The sequence below is a fragment of the Botrytis fragariae genome (assembly GCF_013461495.1).
Source record: "Botrytis fragariae strain BVB16 chromosome Unknown tig00000006, whole genome shotgun sequence".
NCBI lineage: Eukaryota > Fungi > Ascomycota > Leotiomycetes > Helotiales > Sclerotiniaceae > Botrytis > Botrytis fragariae.
Genome location: NW_023500988.1, coordinates 3,062,293 through 3,080,273, shown reverse-complemented (window position 1 = coordinate 3,080,273; position 17,981 = coordinate 3,062,293). Strand labels below are relative to the sequence as shown.

General features: G+C 43.3%; 7 protein-coding genes across 7 annotated transcripts; 3 read left to right on the top strand and 4 right to left on the bottom strand.

Annotated features, from left to right (window-relative positions):
- Nucleotides 1-232: 232 nt before the first annotated feature.
- Nucleotides 233-587, bottom strand: Bfra_002111 (putative nadh-ubiquinone oxidoreductase 14 kda protein; the record flags this gene model as incomplete). The annotated part of the gene is made up of 2 exons (XM_037332535.1): nt 233-456; nt 554-587. The coding sequence occupies 2 exons, from the start codon at nt 585-587 to the stop codon at nt 233-235; spliced, it is 258 nt and encodes an 85-aa protein (XP_037196689.1).
- A 390-nt stretch (nt 588-977) lies between these two features.
- Bfra_002110 (putative arginine rich protein) lies at nt 978-3,392 on the top strand (the record flags this gene model as incomplete). The annotated part of the gene is made up of 2 exons (XM_037332534.1): nt 978-1,172; nt 1,284-3,392. The coding sequence occupies 2 exons, from the start codon at nt 978-980 to the stop codon at nt 3,390-3,392; spliced, it is 2,304 nt and encodes a 767-aa protein (XP_037196688.1).
- Nucleotides 3,393-4,422: 1,030 nt separating this feature from the next.
- Bfra_002109 (uncharacterized protein) lies at nt 4,423-5,577 on the bottom strand (the record flags this gene model as incomplete). Its single annotated transcript, XM_037332533.1, has 1 exon — nt 4,423-5,577. One exon carries the CDS (start codon nt 5,575-5,577, stop codon nt 4,423-4,425), a length of 1,155 nt encoding a protein of 384 aa, XP_037196687.1.
- A 2,997-nt stretch (nt 5,578-8,574) lies between these two features.
- On the bottom strand, nt 8,575-11,061 carry Bfra_002108 (putative cytochrome p450 protein; the record flags this gene model as incomplete). The annotated part of the gene is made up of 5 exons (XM_037332532.1): nt 8,575-9,396; nt 9,447-9,503; nt 9,645-9,726; nt 9,809-10,028; nt 10,959-11,061. The coding sequence occupies 5 exons, from the start codon at nt 11,059-11,061 to the stop codon at nt 8,575-8,577; spliced, it is 1,284 nt and encodes a 427-aa protein (XP_037196686.1).
- A 138-nt stretch (nt 11,062-11,199) lies between these two features.
- On the top strand, nt 11,200-12,251 carry Bfra_002107 (putative flavin-binding protein; the record flags this gene model as incomplete). The annotated part of the gene is made up of 3 exons (XM_037332531.1): nt 11,200-11,374; nt 11,446-11,477; nt 11,691-12,251. The coding sequence occupies 3 exons, from the start codon at nt 11,200-11,202 to the stop codon at nt 12,249-12,251; spliced, it is 768 nt and encodes a 255-aa protein (XP_037196685.1).
- Nucleotides 12,252-14,101: 1,850 nt separating this feature from the next.
- Nucleotides 14,102-15,628, bottom strand: Bfra_002106 (putative protein-tyrosine phosphatase 2 protein; the record flags this gene model as incomplete). Its single annotated transcript, XM_037332530.1, has 1 exon — nt 14,102-15,628. The coding sequence occupies one exon, from the start codon at nt 15,626-15,628 to the stop codon at nt 14,102-14,104; it is 1,527 nt and encodes a 508-aa protein (XP_037196684.1).
- A 2,046-nt stretch (nt 15,629-17,674) lies between these two features.
- Bfra_002105 (uncharacterized protein) lies at nt 17,675-17,973 on the top strand (the record flags this gene model as incomplete). The annotated part of the gene is made up of 2 exons (XM_037332529.1): nt 17,675-17,742; nt 17,847-17,973. 2 exons carry the CDS (start codon nt 17,675-17,677, stop codon nt 17,971-17,973), a joined length of 195 nt encoding a protein of 64 aa, XP_037196683.1.
- Nucleotides 17,974-17,981: the final 8 nt, after the last annotated feature.

The window sequence follows — 17,981 nt, the reverse complement described above, 5'->3', positions numbered from 1 at the left end:
GCAATGTCCAGACTTCCTTACTTCAAATCCATGTGAACATCTACGCCAAATTGAGACATCCCTGATGTTTGTCTTCATGTTGAGGTATTTGAGCAATTTCTTTCTCATTGGCCAATTGCCCGCAAAACTTTGTACAATTTCCATAACTCTTCTTGGTTTCTTGTCATCCCCTGCTCATTCTGATTCAGAAGCCCCCGGTTTTTAATTCCCCAGCGCTCTTCCAATAAATAATTTATGACTCCTCAACAGCTTCCTCCCTCTCCTTCCTCCTCGCTCTCTTCTCCAAAATAGCTGTTCGTCTAGCTCCGAGGATAGCCTGTTGCCGACTCTCAACTCCCTGCATCCAATATCCAAACGAAGCACCGACGCCGCCGAAAACGGGGTAGACCCAGAGAGATTGTCTGTTGAAGAAAGGTCGCATTTCGAGGCCGAGTTGCCAGGCGCGGACAGCGAGGCCTAGTGAGATTGCGTGTTAGTAAAATGAAAGGGGAAGAGGGAAAGATGCGGGGAATTAGCTGGTAAGAGGAGGGGCAGATGGAAGAGGGGAACATACCAAAGCCAGTCCAGAAGAGAACTTTGTGAACCATATTTTTGTTTATGTTATGAGAAGTGAGGTTTGGGTGGATAATTATGGGCTTGACTTTGGCGTGAACTGCACAATCAGAATTGAAGATTTGCAGATGCGTATGATGGGTTGTGTAGTCGCTACTACGGCTTCTACTCCAGGATTCACTCGGATGGTTGTTGAAGGTCACTTTAGATCGCACTAGCGCGATTGGCTGATCGATATGCAACACGTGACTCGCGTCTATTGAATTGAATTCCATGCGCGGACAACTTACCTAGAGATTCCTCGTTCCAACGTTATTTGTTTATCTTTTTCAACTTTTCACAAGGTTGGTAACATCTTTCTACTGCAATATGAAGTAAAGTTCGGGAACGCTTTGAATAATTCAATTCAGCACCACAAGGAAAGAATGGCGACGATGGCATCTACCTACAAGAAAGATGGTGGTCATTCTGGACCTCCACCGCGAAAGAAAGTGAAGACTTCAGAGTTACCACTTGCATCTGCGACTAGAGCGGCCATTGAAGGATTGGCTCATACATACAAGAAGAAGGGTACTTATGACGAGTTGAGAACCAAAATTTGGCAAGAATTGGAGAAAGGTGTATGTATTTCCAAATTATTTCAATGTGCTTTTGCGCCGCGAGATTTCTGGGAAAAGGATTGGGCTCTTTGAAACAATTGTTTGGGTGCTAATTAAGAGTGGTCACTATAGGATTTTGAGGATGAATTTACGAGTTCATTATTGAGTGTTGCGGAAGAGCAATTAGAGAAGGACCCCAGACAGCTACTCCGGTTGGATCGCAGTAAGGCTACATTGCTTATCGAGGGAGCTGTGGATCGCGCGGGTATCTACCAATCTGCTGAGGCGACAATCGATAAATTAATCCAGGCATACATTCCAGAAATTGAAGAAGGGGTTCGCACAATTCGCAAAAGTGACATTGGGGAAGAGGCAGCTGAGAAGGAGTTCTTGAGAGGAGGTAAAACAGATGAGCAGTATGCAGAAGAAGCTGCAAAGAAGAAAGCCGCCAGGGAAAAAGTTAGGGAGGAACTGAGAGAGAAGGAAAAGGCTATTGCGGATGAGAAGAGAAAGCAAGAGAAGTTGAAGAGGAGAGAAGAAGAGAAGAGAATTGAGGCCGATCAGGAGAGAAAGAGAGAGGCTAGGAAGAAGGCTGAGTTGGAAGCGGAAGAAGAGAGGGAGAAAGAACGGGAGAAGGAAGATAAGGAGAGGAGGGAGAGGAGGGAGAGGGATCGCGCTAGGGATCGAGATCGTGATCGAGACCGTGATCGCGAGAGAGAACGGGACCGGGATCGGGATAGAGGAGATAGGGATAGGGGCCGGGATAGGGATAGGGATAGGGACGATCGAAGAAGAAGATATGACGACGATAGACGCAGAGATTCCCTCGGTGTTCGAACGCCTATCTCGAAGCCAGAATTATCCAAGGAAGAAATTGAACGTCTCGAACAAGAGGCTCTTAATGATCTTCTGAAAGAAGGCAAAAAGGTTGCTAATCGATCTAGACATTTACTAGAAATGGAGGTTGATGAGACCTTGGCACCACCTCCTCGAAAAGCAATGCCCGCCTCAGCCATAAAACCAATATCTCGAGATACACCTATTAAAACGATTGAGCATAAGAAAACTACAGTTGCGAAGCTCAAGGAAGAATCCGGTTCGAAAACGCCTCAACTCGCCGATACGAAATTGATGGTAGACAAGGCGAATGAGTCCAGCCATGACAAAGAAGGTAGTCAACGAGCTAAAAGTCCTGAATCAAGCAGGGATACTACCAAGGTTAAGGATGAGACAAAGACTAATGAGGAATCTAAAGCTACAGAAGTAAACCACGATGGTCGCAAAGACAAGGATGAACGCTCTCGCCGTGGAAGTCGAGATCGGGATGATAGACGACGACGAGACAGCAGAGATAGGGATCGCGACCGAGATAGAAGGGATAGTAGAGATCGGGATCGAAGTGACTATCGACGACGTAGGTCAAGTAGAGATCGTGATGATAGGCGTGATAGAGATCGTATTCGATCAAGATCTCGCGACCGACGAAGAAGTTACAGATCACGAAGCCGTGAGCGTATAGGGGACCGTGACACAAGACGTGCAGAGAGCAGTGTGACTAGGACAAGCGCCTCGAATCTCGATACGGAATCATACAAAGTTGCTGCGGCACAAGCAAGAGCCGAGGAAGCTAGAAAGTGGAACGAAGAACGAAAGAATCAACCACAATTACCTAGTTTATCAACCAAAATGGAAGAGGTCATCGCTGCCACACCTAGAGCAAAGGATGATGCTAGAATGAGCAGTCCTGTCTCGGCAAGAAAAAGAGAAATTTCTCGCGATAGGGAAAGTCATAGGAGAGAATCTCGCGCAAGAAGTAGGTCACCTACTGCGAGACGAAGTAGTCGGATCGAGAGAAGCACTAGTCCGATCAATATTGACCGATATGTTCCAGGTGCCACTGAACGAAGGGAAAGTATAGTTGCGAGAAGTTCCCCAAGGAAGAGGGACAGAAGTAGGGATAGGGACAAGGAGAGGAGATCAAGAGATGATGATAGGCCGAGGAGGAGGAGCCGATCGCCCGATGATAGGAGAGATAGAGACAGAGATGGGCATTCTAGGAGGTATAGAAGTCGAAGTAGAGACAGGGATAGGAGGAGGGAGAGGAGTAGGAGTAGAGATAGGGAGAGAGATAAGGATAGGGATAGGAGGGATAGGGATCGAGATCGCGACAGAGTCAGAGACAAAGATCGTGATAGAAAAAGAGATAGAAGTAGAGAGTCGAGGAGGGAATCGAGGAGATAAGTGTATCTGCCCTTGTAAGATAGGAGCCGAAAGAAGGGGAAAGGAGACCGTGGTCTAGGTATTCATAATAGCGTCCCGTACGCGATCACAGAATTTCGGTAACTTTGAGTGTAATTTTACCTCGCTCGCCACGTCAATTGAGCGGCGGATGAACGGATGTGGTTACTTACGTCTGCAACCTGGAGTAACGGTGTTAGGAAGTGTTGGTTGTTTGTACGATAAGTTGCAGAACTGGGATAATGCTAGGGGATGTTGATTCATAATTGAGAACACCCAAATAATGCAAGCGAAGAGTTTGAGGAATTTAAGACTTGATTAATAAACTTTTCATAACATTGGTCTCTAGTGACGACATTCTCCATTGTCTCAGAAAGTAATAGATTACCCGAATTGATGAGAATTGAATTGGCTCCAGACTAAAGAAATGTCAACTACAAGGATGATTGACACTGTTGGTGAAACAATGGGACCTTATAGTCTAATGTCTTCTTCCAGACAAGCTCGCTCGCCTCTGCCACGCTAAAAGACACCAAATTCTTCAAATTCAACTCCTCTGTCTTCAAGCCCTTAGCATGAATAAATTCCGCTTTAGAAACCAATTTCTTGCCCTCCCCGAAAGCAACAATAGCCTCAGCCCAATCAGCAAAAATCTTTCTCGTCTGCGGTGCTTTGCCAAATACCCAGAAGAATGTATGAGGCATACCCTCGTATTCCTGAAGCACAACTGGAACGCCCTGTGAAAAAGCAGTTTGAGCAACCAGTCGAGAGCCATCCACAATTTGTTCCTGTCCCGATGCAAACCATAGAGGACAAGAGCCAGACCAATCAAAGGAAGCAACGGGACTTGCTAGCGGGTGAGCAAGCATCCCGGCCTCGCAGTATAAATTTCCTCGTGCGGGCTTGGTTGGCCAGATCGAACAGGTAGGAAAGTTACTCTCTAGGTAGGGAAGTTTCTCGATGGGAAAGGGAAATATATCATACATTTTGAATCTACTAAGCTCAATTTATTGAACGGGATCGAAGCTATGCATTACGTCACCATTTTTAGCTCGCCTACTTGCCCGATCTCTTCCAAGTTGTCGTCTCCTTGAAATACGTATTGCACTGGTGGAGTTTCCTGTCCCTCTACTTTCATGACGTGCTGAATGTTGACTTCCTGCCATGTATCAAGTCTGGCGATAGCTTTATTGGGCGAATGCGCAATTGGTGCAACGATGAGGGGCAAATTGTGAATGAACTTCATTTCTCCAGTCATGTTGTAGCCTTGGCGACAGGTATGTACCACTTTTTTCCAAAGATCTCCGAATTCCAGTACACGAGGGGGGAGTCCCTCTATCCATGCATTTGGTAGGGCTAATTGAATGATCAGCGCAGGTGATGTGTTGACCCGTCTTCTGATGTATTGTCGATAGCGATCCGCAACCTGGTAGTCAGGTGTAAAGTAGAGTGCAGCGCCGTAGCCTCGAAAATCAGTCGCTGCTTTGCTCACTAGAGAGCCAACATGAATCTTGCCACCCTTGTATCCCAGCCTCTCTGTCGAGATGGCTTTGAATAAGATTTGAAGGCTCGGCACTGTTGAGTATCGCGGTACCCCAGTACTTGCTATACTAGGATTGAAAACATGATTATTCCTTGTCCTCTGATCACTTTCCCTCCTGATCCTTTCCAAACTTAGGTACCTTATCTCAATAGTGTCGGTTACCCAATGCTGAGCTGACTTCGTGCATCTTACGTCGGTAAATTCAACATCCATTATCGCATCGATAAGCTCATCGCTGATTCCCCAACACCTCATGTGCTCCTCCCAGTCGCTGGAACTATCCTCGAAATTCCGGCGAGGAATATGTCCTAAAGCTTGTTGTAGAAAATCGACTTCGAAGATTGTTCCCTGTTCCTGCTCTGTCTCTTGTATTACCTTCCACTTGTTCCATATCTCAGCAGCTTTTGTGGGATTCCAGCCAAGCCATTCGATAGTCTCCTCACTCTCGAGAAACTCGGGTATCATAGTGAAGTCTTTCGTGTCGACTCCTGAGTCCTCTGATAGACCAGAATCGGATGAGGAGAGTGATACAGACTGTGAAATAGACGATGAAACCAATCGTCTTCTGTGTAAAGCAGGTTTGAGAAGGTTTCTTTGCATTAAAAATGCATCATCGGGCGCAGTAAAGATAGGTTTTGCTGCCATGGTGGGAGAATGTAGCCTGAAGAGATGGACTATGATGAATTTGTTATAGAGTGAGATTGTATTCGGAGTTGTCTAACAGATTTGATATAGAGGAGATTAAGTTGTATTGCACAGAAATGGGAGCAATACAGTACATTTATAGTAGAGATAATCATATGAGTAAACTAGAGTTGGATCCACAAATCTGTGATTCATAGTCATTCAATCTGATTTGAAATGATTTGATATAGTTACAAAAAATTTGACAGTAGTTCAAACTAATTTGATAGTCGTGTAAACTAATTTGATAGTAGTTTAAACTAATTTGACAGTCGTTCAGACTAATTTGATAGTAGTTTGAACTAATTTGACAGTAGTTCAAACTAGTTGATGAGAAGTGAAAATAGCTGATAGTAGCTCAAATTGGTTTGTGTTGGTTTGAGAAGAGTACAGATAACATAGTACCTATGATGTAGGTCCTACTGAATGATCCGCGGCTTAGTAATTAGAGAACTCTTATATTTGAAGATCTACAGGCTTAGTCTAGTACTAAGGGATATCTATAATTCCATAAAAAGGAATCCTCACATCATAGAACACCCCGCTGGACTCGTACACCATTCGAAGGCAAGCTTTGTGCCTTCATGCCGCTCTTTATCTGTGTAGAAACTCCCGTCATATGGATCTTATCACCATTGCTATCCCCCATCCTGTAATAGTATACGGTAGGATTAGTATGCGATTCGGAAGCGGTTTTAGTCGTACTTTTGTTGGAATTTGCGGGAAAATGGTTGGTCTGAATCGAAGTGCCTATAATCAAGAAGTATAGTGGGAAATTGAAACATTTCCCTTTGACTTCTGGATTCAAAAATGTAGCCATGGGTATGCAGTAGAGTAGATCACCAATGATGGTAAAGACAATCAAACTATACATATCTCCATTATAATGTAATTGTTTCTCAAGAAGCTATCGGTGGTGAAAATGCGACGATAGAAGAATAGGATCGAAAGTTTGATGGTAGTGACATTGATAGCATAAAGTGGAGGGATAACATACTCGCTCTTGAAATACTGTTGCGACTTAAGAGGCGAGTACAAGGGGGTCGGTATACGTCTGTCCGCTGCCGATAGTATAGACACCGACCAGCACATTAGCACAGAATGGAAAGAACAAAACGACACTGGCAATGAGAAGCCAGTCGTCAATACCAAACTTGGCCCTCTTTACTACCCTAGTCCAGACGCAGAGCGCAGCCACTAAGGTAGATAATGCCATAAAGAATATGAAAATTACTAGAGTCGTATATCCCACGTGATTCAATCCCAGCTTATAGGGGCGGAGGAAGCAGGAGTAGTCATGTTGTATTGATAAGATAGAAGGCAGAGTTGAGATAGTGAAAGAGAAAGTCTGACAAAGGGCTCCAGTAAGGCAGTGCCGTAGAATTAGAGTAAGCGTAGAGATACTTACGTTATATGTTTTAAGGAGAGGAAAATAGAGGATAGCATTTGAAGTCAACGAAACACGACGGGCAATGTCGAGTATCAGAAGAGGGTTCTGGTTGTGCCTAACTCTCAACTAGAGTGTTGTTGTAGTACCTACAGGTGTGTGAATAGAGCTTGAGGATATCCATAGGACCGTCACGTCTTCGAACTACGGCTGCCGTTAACCCTAATGTCTAAGGAGGGGTCAGAGATCCCTATACTTTTCAGACGAGGGCTTTGAACAGGGCCTCATTCTATGGCTGCAGTCACGGTTGCGTTTCTTTAAAAGATCCCTCTTGTAAAGTCAATTATTGTGAAGCTTTCCTAGTGACAATCACAAACAATGGGAATGCACCTTTTTTGAAATGCTAGGGATCCTGACAAAGAAAAACATTTAGCGAGTAGAACTTTTAATTGATATATTCTAGTCGAATTAAAATATGATATGTTCTATTGCAAACGCATTGTTTCTGAGATGTGATAAGGTTGGTGACGGCAAACGGCAGAAGAGGTCTCGCAGATCCATGCTGGAAGAAATGCTGCAAGGAATCTACAATTAGCGAATTCTTAATTGTCACTCCTTTTCGATTTATTGAAATCTGCCACCCCCCTTTCCCTCGTTTTTCTTCCAAGCAAGCTGCAGATTTGTTTCCCACAAATTAGCAATTTAAGTCACAACAAGTCTGACTCACGAAGGCTTCAATTTTTAAATTGACCTACAAACGAGGAGAAAAACATATGCCAAGTTTTGAACATTGCCGTAGAACCCCAATAATAATAGGAAAGGGGGGTGAGTCTACTTTGAATTGGCTTTGAGTAATGCAACCTAATCTTTATTTCCTCAGGATTACCGGCGGGATTACGAACCTACTAGTCTGACCGGCCATTCCCATCTGTTGAGTCGATTCGGCATATTTTGAGTCTTACATGCATATTTGCAAGCATTCCGCATTATCAACAAGACATCCATCCAGAACGAAACAACCGGTCGCACCAAAACTCGCCAAAATCTAAATACTTCTAGAAACACTATGGCTTTGAAGGTAGGCAATAATATGAGAAAGTGACATGAATCTATAAAAGTGATAAACTAATTGTAGATTATAAGTATTTTAACATTTTCTTAACTTGATTTATTTGATAACCAGGAGTTTTGATAGTCTGATGTAAAGGAGAATACCAGAAATGGTGTGGTCTTTTGGTCTATCGAGTTTCTCGTCCTAATGGAGCGGATATCCCTATTCGTTGAACTCTTGCGATTGCAGGCACCCTCCAGTCGACGGCGAGACATGCCCTTCTCCAATCGCGGACTATATATTTATGTAGCCTCATCAAAATATCTTTAGTGTGGAGGCTTAACAGATTGCTACTTAGCTAGTAAGTCAGCAATTGCTAGGAGAGAAATATGCTTCAATCAGAATCGCCGCAAGCGAGCTAGTAGTGTTTCACTGAGGCTTTTCACAAAATCATTGGACAACTTATAACTATTGAGATTGTTTTCCCGATTAATTAATGTGCGATATTGCACTAATTGGCTCAATCTGTCTCTCTCAATTTAACCAATATACCAGGGATGTCTCTCGCCTGGGCGCCTAGAATGTAGTCTCGGCTAGCATCTATACCACGCGCTCGGTTAACTTGTGAAACATCGAAATCAAACCGTCGATACACAGAAGATAAAATCAAATAGAGCTCTGCACGAGCGAGATTGATACCTAAGCAGGATCTGGTCCCGCGATTGAAGGGGACAAGGTACCGCTCGAGCTTTTTGTCCTCGTTTCCCAGCCATCTTTCGGGCTTGAAAGCCATAGATTCCGGGAAGATGTTTTTATTTTGATGCGCGGGTAAGGTTGTCGTGCTAACTATTGTTCCGGTTGGAATCTTTTCACCATGGAAAATAAAGGGTTTTCTGGAAACTGTCGGCCAATACGGTGGGTAACTTGATCGGCAAGACGAAGCCCTTCTTGGATGACAGCTGTCAAGTACGGCAGTTTTTCTAATTCTAATAGTGAAAGAGGTTTTGAAGGGTTTGGGATGGCAGATTTCAGCTCCTTGTGAAGTCTCTGAGTAACCCCAGGGTTGGCCGAGATGTGATATGAGGTTCCTCTGAGGAAATGTGCTTTGAGGATACAAAAATAGTAAGCAGTTATTTGCAAGATTTTCTACAGAGACTACTCCCGTTGTACCAGAACCTGCTGTGACTAGGCTAAGAGCTTCATCACGTAGTCTGTCTCGCTCCATTTCTTGGAGTTGTAACTTGCTCTCCAGTAGTTCATGAAAGACAGCCTTATCGACAAGTTTCCTTGATTTGGGCACTTCGTGCTCATGTCGAATGGACTCTACTTGTTTCGAGAGATCCTAAACTTGGACAAGGATTGATCGAGTCAGGATAAATTGTTAAGATTCACCTTGCGGCAATCAAGGATATCTGCCATGGCAGGAGCCAAGATTTTGTTCCCGTTGTTCTATAGATGTCAGCATCATCGGAAATCAGAGGCCGAAAAGGACTAGAGATACCGGAAGAGAATAACTAAATCTCATCAAGTATGGGATATGAATGTTCTTAAAAGTTAGTGTCTATTCCAATCGATTGACCTTTCACGTACCAAAAGACTAATAACCAAGAAGTTGTCCACATCGTCAAAAGACTTACGACCAAAGTCTTCCCTCAAAAGTTTATCTGGTTGCCTCGAGAAACAGTAGTCATTGATGATATCCAGCGTCACCGCTGCATACAAATACTTCACATTGAGAGTTATCCCAGATTTACTTGCCTCCTAAAGTCGATCGCAAAGGCGAGGATAGGACGTTGGATTCTTGAGACGATGTCGTTGATTGATAAAGACAGAGATGTACCGCTGGATATGGACCGAATGCTTCAGCAACATTTAGAGGTTTTTGCGTTCGGCCGTTTGATTGATTAAACACCTCTTCGAAGAAATAAGGATCGTCAATATGGATCTCATTCGGGTTGATTCTAATGATAGGACCTCGAGGAATATATCAGTGATGTCAATGTTACGACAGAAGACTCGAAAGCATACCATACTGCTTGTGCAGCTTTTTGAGATGAAATGTGTGTTGACCACTGAGGTACAAATCGTAGTATCATTGGTAGAGGTAAGTCGATATAGCAAGTGGATATCCGGGAATATGTGCAAGAGGGTGGAATTGAAACCGATAAGTCAGTAATCCAGCTCCGTAAGCAATGAACAAGGCTAGTAGTAAGGTTTGTATCTCCATGATTTCTGATCTCAATGGGACCAAAAATGAGAAGATGCTGTGGTTTTGCGACACTTAGATAAAAAGCAAGAAGTTCTATCTAACCAGTGTATTAGGGTACGATTGTTCTAAGCTTTGCCAAGACCGAAATGATCAATACGACTGTAACTAACCACACGCCTTATTAAGCCACTTTGTGAAACCTCGTCCGCATCGTATCATATCTGACACCCTTGTACGCCACCAACACGTAAGTAGCTACCCCGCTATCTGTGCCGCATGATATATTATATTCTTCGGCAATGCAAGAAATTACAGCCTTCGCAGGCTGTCGTTTTTTCCAGGGTGTTGGTAGGAGTTGTGACTGCAATATCGATATCAAAATAACAATGCAAGGCCTAGCTCTAACAAAAATCGAAAGCAGCTATTCTATTCGAACATTATACTTTCAAGAATTACATCCATTGTTGACCAAAACTGATGAATCAGTGAATTCTGGCTACGTGCACCACCCAGCTGGAGAATATTTCTCGGCCCGCATGCTGTAACACCCCCAAAAATGTCGGCCTTCGTTAACACGGGGCTTCTCTCGGTCGGCATATGTATAAAACCCAAAAAGAAAGGTTAACACTGCGAGTCTCAGTAAACCTCGAGTGAGAATCATGTAGCCAGCTTTTAGCTCTAGCCGAAAAACTTACAGCCAGTGGTCATAACCAGAATTTGCAGCGAGGATCTGCCTAATATAGTATTGATGGCACGGCCGCTTCCCAGGAAGAAGAAAACAGTCGAATGAAGAACCATAACTTGCTATTCTTTTATTGCAAAACCCAGTGGTTGAAGATAGAAAAAGAAGTCTAACTTTCTGTGGTATTTGCAGTAGCTTTTAAAACAAGATTTTGACTTCCTCGTTGTCAATTCCAACCATGGAAAACTCCGAGCATGAAGTCATCAGCACGGATCTCTATTCGTGATACTTATGGAGAGCATTCCCATATTTACTATCCCATCATCATCATTGGAACTGGACCTTCAGGCACAGCCATGGGCTGTCAGTCAAAAAGCAAGCTTCATTTTGACCAGTTCAAAATATTTGATGGCCACGAGGAGCCTGGAGGTGAGCTTTAAATCTCTGGTCTTATTTTGGAAAGATCAAAGCAAAGCAAAGCTGACGAGAATAGCCATTAGGCACATGGTGGGCGAACACATATCCCAGAATCGTGAGTGTCTCAACATTCCACCTCTATACTATCTTTTAATTGGTACATTTGTCTAAACTTATGATGTGTAAGTTGAGCATTCATTGGACTTAAAGTGCTTTCTTACTGGGCTTACTTAGACAAAGCTTGTTCTACTCATTTTCCTTCGCCCCGAATTACACTTCACCGACCGCATTCCCTTCAGGTTGTGACTGTATGACGTATCTCAATCAGGTCGCAGAGGTATCTGAGATGATGGACAAGATCAATTTGAACACGGAGTTCAAGAGCTTGAGATGGAAAGAGGAGGAAGAAGAAAAGTGGGAAATAGAGATTTGTCAATTTTCCCCAAAGGCCAAACCCATAACTCATAGTCGACTCGAGACAATCCGGGCCAAAGTCGTTATTAGTGGTGCCGGCATTCTTACCAATCCTGATGGTTGGCCAGAAACTGTCTCTGGAAGGAACACGTTCAGCGGTGAGATTTTGCACTCTGCTCGATGGCCGAGGAATGACAATCTTAAAGGAAAAGACGTGGTGCTTATAAGCTCAGGCTGCACCACCGCTCAGATTGCACCCTCAATTCTTCGAACCCAGCTCGAGTTATTGACGCACATTATACGGAATCCACCGTGGTGTGTTCCTCGTATTGAAGAACCGGGAGGTAAAGAAGTTTACGCAAAATTCGCACCTACGATTCACGGCTCCGTACCGATTTTGGACTTTCTCGTTCGGTTCATTATTTGCTGCATGTCTGAGTTGCTACGGTACGCTACATACAAACGAAACAATTGAAGCTTCGAAAAAGCCATCCCTGGATCGTATAAAAAAGCTGGCTCCTCAAAAGTGCCATTCGATATTAACGACTCGGTATATTCTTGACTGTATGGGCCGCGTCTTCGACGATGGTTGGCTCCAGAGTATGAGCGATACTCGCTATACTCCAACTACACAGCTTTGAATAGGTATGAGAGACAATGAAGTAACCGTCGGGAGTTCCGAATCAAACTCCAACCTCGCTGGACTGATCAGAAGGTGACCTTTAAGCAAAGCGCTTGCTGTTCCTCTTGAGAATTTGAATTTCTCGCGCCCTATGCATATGTATGGGGTCGACTCACCAATCGCTGTTGAGTTAAGAAATTGGTTTAACCAAAAGCTCGACGCCGAGGTCGCAGTATTTGAGATCTTAGGAGAGATAGCATTCCAGGACATAGGTATCCTAGTTGCGCGGAAAAGTAAGCTGGTAAAGGCACTCTTGGCAGGGGCTTGAAAGTGGGAGCTGTTGAGTTAATGTATGAACGTGGGTGAATAACCTTAAGTTATTAGGCTACTGTAGTACACTGAGCTAGAGGGCCAGCCTCAAGCATATAAGGATGCCTCTTCCTATACATAGCTAGCTCTCTAGAAAGAATACAATATTGAAAATCAGGACCTACCATCGTAGATGCTACATCATCTGTACCCTTCTCAAACCAACAGTTAAGAAATCCATTTACCTAAACCTCCAAACCTCCAAACCCCAAGATTCGAGATCCTAAAAATATAACATTCCAGAACATTAGTATCCTGTCCTGTCCTAATCGCAAGCAAAAGTAAAAGTAAGCTACCTCCCTACCTAGGTAGTAGAGACAATTTTAGCCGAGACATAAAACTCTGAATAATCCAGAGTACTACAGTACTCTCCTATCATATCCTACAATCCAATATTATCTTTACATCCTACAAGACTTGATGTTTTCATCCATGCATACACTAATCAACAAACGCATTCCCTTTCCAAACATCCAAATACCACCCTTCACACAACACCTCCTTCTGAGATATCAAGAAATACATAGGTACGTGAGTTATCAATATATTCAGAAATCCAGAAATTTATTCCAAGATCTCATCTCATCTCCAATCGATCAAGCAAGCCACTATGTAGTACTCTACAACTAACTTCCGCCACCTCATCCATTCCCGACCTATCATCCTACTTGCTTTGCTACACTAAATACGGATACTTCTTAACTACAGTATGAAAAAGGTAATAAATAGAAGAAGAGAAAAGAGCATTCAACCATGCATCCACATACACACATTAAAAAGAAATGCCCTCAACCTCGCCAGCAGACAGACAGGCAGATAGATAGATAAACATCTGAGACGAACTCGAGAACCAAGATTCCAAAAAGAAGAGAGATAAAAATTCAAGCGCAGAAAGATAAGACTAGACGAACAAAATATCAGACCCATTTCATCTCATCCATCTTACTCCTCCCCAAAAACTCCCAGTCATCCCTATCCGAAACCCAGTCCCATCCCATTCCAATCCCATCCCATCCCATCCCATCCAAACAATCCCGTTCAAGCAATAACCATCCATCAACTTTTTGTTTATGGCCTCCCAACCAAGCCGGCCCAATAATATTAATGCCAATGCCAGTACTTATTCCAACGCCTATAAATCAATATGTACCCGAGCAAACCCAACTCTTCCATGCGAATTCGTCACACATATCTGTACATATGTAATAGCACCCCATTATCATTTCATTCCAGTATATCTTCTGTGGCATGGGCTTCTGCATACACTCGCCACCCAATCAGGTCCGTTACAACCAAGACCGTTATCAAAGATTTTGATTTGGTGATAAATGTTATCACGCTTGGGGAGATTTCACACCAGCTCCATTTCTACTTTCCTCACTCGTGCGGCCCAGCCCACCAAATTTCCTCTTTTTCACCGAGCCGGCCCCAGGAGTCTCAGCTTCCGCCTCAACATCCGTGTCTCCGTCTTTCTCCTTCGAAATCCTTTCTCTTTCCCTCTCCAGCCACTTCTCTTTCAAAACGTTATAAATCATCACAAACTGCGCAACTCTATGCACCATCAACATTCTCTGATCCCTCAGTCTCTTTACTGTTTCATAGACCGGATCTTTTTCTTTCGACAATCCATCCAGATGGCCCATTTCTAGTTCCCTCAGAAGGTGATCTAGCGCGATGAATGTGCCAGTACGACCAACACCTGCCGAACAATGAATTATACGAGGAGTGGTTGAATGATTGTTGGCTGCGCGTGAGACGTCGAGGAGGGAGAGGAGGGCATGTATATCGGCTGGTGATTGAGGGATGTCGTTATCGGGCCAAGATTCGAAGAGGAAATGGTGGATTGTACGTTCTTCAACTTCAGCCTCCGCTTCTGCTTCTGCTTCTTCCTCTTGTAATTCCTCCGTTGTATTTTCTGATTCCTTTTCTGTTCCAGGGTTATCCTCTGCTATTGTTTCAATCGTCTCGACCGTTCCATTCCCAACACTCGCACTGCTTTTTGTGCTCACACTACTCGCCGCTCTCTTTACTCTCTTGACTTTTAATGTCCTCCGAACGGTGCCCCCCTCTTCTTCCTTTCCCACACATCTAACCTCCCAACCTCCAATCGTCTTAATCTCGTCCACATCCTCCGCATAATAAACACCACATTTTTCCTTTCCCTCTTCAACCGGTCTCGTCAGCATAACCACCACCTCTGCATTCTCCTGCCAACACATTTCCCAAAACAATCCCCCATCATTTCCATTATCCCTTGGTCCTTGCGTCGCAATATAATTTTCCTGCTCCTCTCCACTTCCATTCGCAGTGCGAAGTGCGATGGGCGATGCATTTATATAACCAAATTGTAGTGAATGGAGATTAATTCGATGATGTTCCCATGGATAGACATCGCTATATCTATTGCGCGATACTACAACAGGGTGATGTATTAATGTATTTGGTATAGTTCTGAGCGTTTGTTCATGATTTCTCAGAGCTATGAATTTGCTCATCAATACGTTCGATGAGTAGTTGAGGAAATGTGGAATCGCATTCTTCTGTTTCGGCGATGCAAAATCCGTTTTGACTGAGAGACTTGTAATCATGGGGGACATGAAAGATTGTCGTTTGGAAGGAGATAGTTTCGCGGACGAGGTTGAGACGGATAGTGATGGTTTGTCTGAAGTACTTGGTCTCCTCTCAAATATTGAGTTTGGGGGTTTATTCGGTAATTCGGTAATTCGCGTTTGTGGTTGTGATTGTGATCTCTCTAGTGAAGACGAGAGTTCATCACCGCTACCGCTATTACTAAGACTGCCACTGCCACTACCACCACCAGCCTCAGCACCATCGACGTCGTTGTTATCGATCGTGTTCATATTGCCGTTTTCTCGATGGTGATTTCGATGGAGATGTACCGGAGAATGTTGACGAATGCAAATTCGAATTCGTTGAGAAAGAGGAACTTTGTCTGTTACCACTCTAGGTGTATGATTTGAATGTCGCAAGATACCCATGACAGAACACCCCTCAAGGAATTCTATTTATCTGGTATGACGTATAATATATTTTTGGAAAAGAGGCGTGAGTTTAATTCTTATTTCGTTGGATGATATTGCTTCAAGATCCGAGCGAGTCTGAGAGCAGATGCAACAAGGTTGAGAGGTCCAAAATTAGATATTATAAGATCTTCATGAAATATAAGCAATGGAATGTCTGCCAGTAAGAAAGGAAATGGTAGTAACGATAGGAAGTATGTAGAAGGAACTAGCAGTATGATAGAATAGTACTTCTGAATATTATAACAAGAGAGAGAAGTAAAGTAAAGGGAAGAGAAGAGAAGAGAAGCCAAAGTATATATTCAAGTGAAGTGTATGAGATTCCTTTGACCAACAAATCGACTAAAATGAGACCTTTGGAAATATCGAAATGGGAAGATTACCTAGGTAAAAAGTGCCCACCTAGGTATAATCGAGATATTGATATAGAATTATAAACGGAGTTGTAAATCATTTTTATTATTCAAAGTCATAGTAATAGTCATGGTCATATAATATAAACCTTCGACCTCACAGTATTCGGTTGTTTAGACCTGAGAGAAAGTACCGATACACACATCGTAGATATTAGGTAGTGGAGATATTAACAAACATATGAGAAACGGGTTATCGGTACATACAGCTTAACACCGATTTTGCAGATGAAAATCTGGGGTTGGGATCACTTCCTACCTTGGGAAATTGGTTCAGACTCCATTTGCCCGTATAGACGTATAGAATCCTGATAATGGAAGACGATGGGGCAAATTGGGTGGATGGGTGGGTTGCTTGATGGTGCCGACCGGTGAGACTACTTTCATACCATAACTCCGTTTCAGCTGGGAATGGGATCATTCATTAGACTTAAAACTAGTTTGTTGCTTGTTTGAAGTTTTTACTATGAACTACGTAGCATCTGTCCATTCTAAGATTGTACGTATTCCATCTCGCTCGAATCATGGCTCACTCTATCGAAGAAGGATTGTCATTCTCCTATTCGATTTCATTGATATACACTGTATACCCAACCTATATTACTACACATCGCTACTTTCTAGATTGTTTCAGATCCTTCCATTGCATGTACCTTCCCAAAGCAATAGATAAGCTTTTTGCTGCCTGCAACAAGCTATTGAAGATCCTTAGGATCTCATTAACTCTTTAAGGCTTCATCAAATAAATCTACCTAGGTGTTTTCAAGTACTCCAAGCATTCTCAAAAGCTAATCGTCACTCCACGTCTCAATGTTAGGAACCATGAACGCTACCAACTATTTCAACATTCCAGGTTTAATGTTCATACCTATTCCATACTTCCTATTCGTACCTAGATAGATATCTCCAACAACTTCCTACTCCTTACGAAACCCTCCTCTTCCTCATCCTCATTCCCAAAATTTCCCATCCACCATCCCCTGTCCAAAACCCTCCGGAGTCCATAGGGAGTGAAAAGTTTCATCCCGAGCGCCCCATCTCGCCCATTCAGCCCCATCATCGGAAATCAGTTTTTTGAATCCGTGATATATTCCCTATCCTCTTATGATTAATCCCTACCCAGCTATTTACTTACCAGGTCCTCAGCTCACATAAATAGAGTTTCCCAATCTCCAAAAACGTCCGAGCGATACCCGTTTTGCTTCCAAGATTGCTCGGTAGCTAAGCGATGCCTAACGATTTTGTACTTTGCTCCGAGATGTTAATAAAGTACCGGGAACTCCTGTGATTGCCATCAAATTGAAAGCATGGAGTCTTGTTATCGGAAGTATTTAAAGTACCGATAAAATCGGCATTATGCCAAAAGATAGTACAAAAATGAGATCATCCGAGACCTTAAGAATACGTGCGTCGTAATCTCAATCAACATTTCATCATTGTTAAGATATCAAAAATGCTAGGAGTGCTGGCAGGAAATACAAGATCACCTTCGTCACCATTTGAGGGTAATCAAGATACTCTGTAAGTGGATTCAATGATATGAATCTATTTTATCCTAACTTCGGAGTTAACCTATACTTGTGCTGTACTCGGATGCGCCGAGGTAAAAAAAACCTCATGTGTAGTCCGGCATCGACTGGTATTGAACCAAGCTTCCACCCAATGCCATCAAACCCTTCGAACCCACAGAATCCAATTCAAACGCCACGCTATGCATACAAATTAACAAATACAGCATCCTCTTCCTCCTAAAGTTCCCC